At 28.2% G+C, this 6,271-nt stretch overlaps 1 protein-coding gene across 1 annotated transcript; it reads left to right on the forward strand.

Annotated features, from left to right (window-relative positions):
- The first annotated feature begins 397 nt into the window (after positions 1–397).
- Positions 398–2,515, forward strand: LOC134265589 (uncharacterized). Its single transcript, XM_062747811.1, has 2 exons — positions 398–637; positions 2,208–2,515. The coding sequence occupies exons 1-2, from the start codon at positions 437–439 to the stop codon at positions 2,406–2,408; spliced, it is 402 nt and encodes a 133-aa protein (XP_062603795.1). The 5' UTR covers positions 398–436; the 3' UTR covers positions 2,409–2,515.
- The last annotated feature ends 3,756 nt before the right edge of the window (positions 2,516–6,271 follow it).

Consider the following 6,271-nt stretch of genomic DNA (forward strand, 5'->3'; position numbering starts at 1 on the left):
TCCATAAAACAAAACAAAACTGGAACCAACAGAAGTATTGATCAAAAGGCGTATCACTCTTCGTGTAGATATTAATTGATTTAATTAGGCAAATTTTTTGAAAAGCTGATACTTGTGAAGCATGTTAGCGATTAAATGAACAAAATGTGATGTTCTTAATCATTGACATATACTTTGAATTCCTTGAATTTCTCATAAATATGATTTTTGATTTTTAATAAACCTTATCACATTTTGAAAATTTATATGCAAGTAAAAATTGCATGTTGTCGTCGAGAAAAATATGTAATTAAAACCCAAGTCAGCAAATATGATCAATAATAAACAAAATCATTGGAAATAAAAAGGAATTTTATATCGCAATTTTTATAATGCATTTTATTTTCAATTACAAGGATGGGAGGCAATTGAGATTTTTAATGATCTCAATGGAGACATGAAATCTAAAATGGCGGTTGTCTTTGATGACAATGAGGTCACATGTTTTCCACTTCCAACCCAAGAAGACTTCACGCCTTTCTTGATGATGAGAATGCCGACAGAATCTGTCTTCGGTATTCTGGCGAAAGGTTTCACTCTCAACATATCAGGGAAAGGAATTTCATGTAACAGGCACTCCAATTCTCGGATGCTTCAGGTGAATATGAATAAAGAAATGTAAAGTCTAAAACTTTTAGAAAAGCATATTTGCATGAAAACAAAAGAAATTAGATTTTGCTGACAGATACTTTATATTTTTGATAGATTTTTCAGAGTTTCTTTAATTTTACTAAGAGTTTTAAATAAGTGATAAATAAAGAATTTTCTAATATTTTTGCATTTACTGTTTTGTTAATATATTCACCTAGACTAATGTTCCAAATTTTAATACTTTGAAGATTATTAAATGTAATTGTATGACCTTAAAGTACCCTGAGAAAACATACTGAAAAAGAACACAACGCTATATAAAAACTCTTCATTAGAACTTACAAATGCACAAAAATGTTTTTCATTGAGAACATTTGGGAGTTGATATGGCGATTCGATGGAAAACTGACCAATAAAATAAAACACCCTCTTCTTATATGTAATATGAAGAACTTATATTAATGTTATAAAAATATTGTGTTAAGACCCAATAACGTTTTTGCTTTTTAATAAAACAGAGAGGTAAGTATGACAAAGAAATGAATGATTAATTATTTTAGAAGTACTGGCTTATACGTATTAGCAATAGAATAAACTGTACATGACTTAAGTTCACCTGAGACTTGAAATAGTGTAAACGAGTTGGAGAGAAATATCTTTCATACAGAGAAAGAAGGCCAGATTTATATATGTACAATCAAAGATGAAGTACGGTTTCTTAAAAGAAGAAAGAAAATTGCAATATTTCTTTAATTTTAAACAAAGATTAGAATTGCTTTAAGTCAATGTTTACTGTCAATACTCAAATGATTAAAAAAACAAACCAAAGACCATTTCATATGAAAGATATAACTCTTACTGGCTCTGCAAAAACAAATCATTAAAGCCATCTTAATGAAACTCAAGGGCCAAAATAGGGAGAACTACCCTGTACCAGGTGATTGGTCTCTAATTACTGTGTATACGCAGCCAAAGGCGATAACGGGTGTTTTACAGGTATTACTATACTCTATGCGAATTTAAGTAATTTTGGATAAGTTTTTGATGAAAATATTTACTTTGAAATAAGAAAAATACACATACGAGTAACCGATATTCGATATTCGGATGTTCGATCGAGTTCCCGGATATCACCAATATTTTTTTTGCAAAATCACTAGTGTCATTTCAAAATTTAATATTACAGAACAGAATATTGATAATCAATCATTAGTATGTCAACTTTATAATATCTCTATCTCTATGGAGAACTAAATATTTGTGTCTTTTCTATGCTTTCTTTACATGTACCTGTTTACCTTTTTTCATATTAAAGACAAGCACCGAACGTTAAAACAAATTCCAATCTTTTAACGAATACTTACACATATCAACCTCTGTTTTCAAAATATTTTCCTTACCCAAAAATTATGCTGACTTTAAATATATTCATTTTTGTAATGGACATTGATATGACACAAAAATCAATTCACGCTCCTACAGAGGAAAACGATTATAAAATACATATGGTGAATATACAGTAAAATGATGGATATTTTAATCGTAATTCATGATCATTTTGTAATTGATATTTCTAGGTATCGTACAAAGCAATCAAGGAACCGACCCAGTTCTGTACTCTGACAGACAACAAGGCCGTACCTGACGCCTTTTCTAGTTGTTTGTTTCGCTGTGACTGTCCAGACCCCGCCCACTGTAGAGACGTCAATCTGTTTTTAGCCAGTGGTAATGCTAAGGGGGCGTGGTCTCTCTGTGAAGTGAAGGCTACCAATTCCTAAGTTTGTAAAAATTAGGAAGGGGAACAGAACGTTTAAATGAGAATAAGAATAACAGGATCAAATTTTAATAGCAGTAATTCTTTGGGATTTTTAATATTTAACCCAGAAAGTGGTGACATTAAACGATGTTAATGAAAATGAATTAGAGGAAAATAAACAATTTCATAATGTAAAAATTTTAAAATTTTCAATGTTTTGCATAGAACATTACAAAAATTGTTATTTCTTTCAATTAGTTATCATTACATTTGTTAAAAAGGTTATGCATTGGTCACCTTTGATGGAATAATATATATTGATGTTTTCTTTGTATTTGAATGTGGAAACAATCATTTTTGAAATGTTATTTATAAATGTGATTTTTTTGGCGAATTTAACTAACCTTTTAAAATTTTAGAAGATAAAACCTTATTCAATTCCGTTTCTATGTATTTTTATAAAGTATATTAGTTTGGTATATTCTTTCAAATACAAAACCCTCAAACACTTCAAAAGAACCTAAAAATATCTCATATAGGATAAATATATCTTATAGATTTGCACAAATATTCAGTATCATACAGAATGTTATGGAGATAACAAGCAGTATTCAAGGTCCATAAAACACTGCAAAATAATAGCAGAGCAAACACGGACCTACAAAACATCATAGGTGTTTTTTATTCTCCCAAACATCTTGTAAATAAAAAGATAGTCACAATTGTAATGTTGATATATATTATGTGAGGAAAAAAAGTATTGCTGATTATATTGTGAACATTTTTAAAAGTTATTCAAAAGCTACTAAACTTATCTTTATGAAAAATCAAGAAAAAAGGTGGTTAAAAGCAATAATAAAAATTGTTATTCAAATTTTACAAACAAATTAACTAGTAATCAAACAGGAAAACAAGTAATGTTTTCAAAGATATTTACCTCACATTAGCAACATAATAATGAAAGCATTTCTGATCAATATTCAACAAAAACACAAAGATCATAATTTGAGGAGTTTTTGTGTATGTATTCTCGTGTAATGAACATTAAATTTTGTCTAAATCATTAGTAACGATGGGTATTATGACAAAAAAGAAATGAAATTATAAATATTCATCTTAATACTGCAGTAACAGAAGGGACTCATTAGCATTATGATATCAACATACTGTTATGTAGTAAAACTTTGGACCATGGACGCTTATTTTTGTCTTTTCTTTTAGAAGTTAAGAGGAATTTGTCCATAAAGTTCCTGAAATAATTCTATAATTTACTTGATTATGCCCACACTGGTAAATGTGTACAAAATATTTCAATGGAGACTATAAATTAAATATGTAATTAATACAATGCACAATATTTTACGAACGTTAAAGGTGTAAATACTTTGAATGCACATGCGACACTGCCAAGACTGACGTAAAGCAAATTCAACTGAATACAGGATAATTTACGATCGTCGTATATTAGTACTCAGACTGTGAAGCCTAGTCCAACATTTTGCTAGATTTATAACAACGTCATGAATGAGGCTCTTCTCTTTTTTCATCAAATTCAGTGCATTTCTACTTCTTATAGAATCTCAAAAATTGTAAACAAAACATAACCTAATAATTTTAAATTGTTTGAATAAGGTTGTCAACCGTATTTAAACAACCTCACTGTCATTTTTTGAAAGGTATTTATTGCAGTTTTTATTTTCACTTTATATACATGTACAGTATTTTAGGCGATATTTGAGATATCAGCAAATGGCGATAGTCGTTTTCTTTGAATTACATGTAATCTTTATTAAGCTCTGGCTTGTTTTTTAAAAAGAAAATAATAATTTAAATAAAAAAAATCAAGTTCAAAGATTATGGAGTTTTAATCTGTTAAAACAATTTAGTTTAAACAATAGAAACTAAACTTTTCTGACCAAAAGTTAAATGTATGATTTTAAAAAAATATTCTAGTTTACAATATACATGTTACATTTTCAGGAACATTCATCTTTACAAAAATGACAATGTCCAAGAACTTTTTGGTGAACCCATCGCATATGTTTAAGTGTAAAAATATTACCCTTGTCATTGTAATTGTTGTTTTTGTAGAAATTGATTGTAATTGACATTTTGATAATTTTATTAGCGTCCCTAATGTTGATGTTGAATACTTTTTATTGCATTCCAAACTGCTTTTGTGTCTTTTATTGTCTTATAGGAAACATAGATCTAAAAAAAGACACACCCAAAATTGGCATTGTTAGTTGTACAAAAAAAATTTTAAATTTTATAAACTTTTTCATACATCGTGCTATGGTCATTTATTTTATTTTATTTATTTTTTTTGACAGCTCAGTTAAGATAAGAAAATTATAGAAATAATGAAGACAACAGAAATGCATGTCATTTTGAAAAAATAAATTTTTGCAATCTGAATAATATGACTTAAAGAGAAATTGATAAGAAATAATGATAAAAAACAAGTACATCACTGCATCTTGACAAAAACTATTAACTTAAAGTCATATTTTTCATTGTAACAGAAGAATATGGGATTGAGCTATCATTCGTAAAGTAATAATTCGCGTGTTAACAAAGATAAATCAAATTAATGAAATATGAATATTTTCTCCTTAATGACACTTTATTCTTTTTTAATATTTTGTAGAATTTGCTTTTTAAAAGAAAATATCTTCAATACATAATAAGCCATTTTAGTAAAATGTTTATGGTTTTTTCTCCAATGTTAATTAATAAAGCATGTGTATTTGACCCAATGAAAGCGAACAAAAATCCCATTCTAATTGCTTTGATAATTGGCACTAAGCGGAAGTTAATTGTTTGCATTTTTTATATAACAAGGTGTTGGCTGGATATTATATGTGAGGATTGTAAAACTTTTCTAGAAGTTTTGCAACTCTTTAAGCGGTTTTCAAAAAAATATATAAAATATATGATATAATTGAAAATTTTAAAAAGAAAAAAAAATCTCACAAAAAATTCCAAGTTTACAATGTTGTTGATTTAATTAAAAAGTAGATGTTGTAATAAAAAGTAAACTGTAATTACTTTATATGTATTTTAATTATTTTTTACCAGACGAAGTTAATAAAACTGATGTTTGTTCTGTATTTCTCTGTTAATTAAACATTAAAAAAACTTATTCATGTTTATTATCTTTGAGGAATTAGCAATGAAAATGCAACTATAATTGGACACGAGTAAGGAAATGAGCTAAATTTCATTATTCTGTGAATGACAAAAATCATGTATACATATTACGTTTCTTGCAGTTATTCCTGCATATCAGGAAAGCTGGCATTGTTTCTTCTTTATACTTTGTGTGACAAATAAACATTAACTTATTGTACGGCAATGCATTGTCAAATTGTTGAATCGACGCATCTAGCTACAGGTGTACATGACATAATTGTTAATACTAAAAAAAATCTATTCAGACATCTATTGTCACAACCAAAATAACACATTTACCGTAACACAGGTCGGCTGTACGACTTTAAATTGGTATTCACCCATTTAAGAAGGCCTTTTGTGAATACAATTTTATACAATTGTCAGGCCATTTTTTTCACTACAAATTATAGTAGTTTCCTCATTGCCTAAACATATGGTGCTGTATGTGATCCGTTACCAGGGGATGGTTACTCCTCCAAGCCATCTGATCCCACATTTTTATTCTGCTTCCTATCTATCTTTATTTATTTGAGAGGATTTATGACCTTCATTACTTTTCGTTATATTTCTATTTTAGGAGAATAGTTACACAATAATTCCCACTTGTTATATGTATCAAATCTTACGAATATAAAGAATGAACATTCCCCTTCCAGCAATTTTTTTCCCTAAAATTTTTCACATTCTTTTACCAATCTGTAATTTTTT

Source organism: Saccostrea cucullata, unplaced genomic scaffold, assembly GCF_032062105.1.
Source record: "Saccostrea cucullata isolate Sc308-1 unplaced genomic scaffold, CSIRO_AGI_Scuc_v1 ctg1455, whole genome shotgun sequence".
Lineage (NCBI taxonomy): Eukaryota > Metazoa > Mollusca > Bivalvia > Ostreida > Ostreidae > Saccostrea > Saccostrea cuccullata.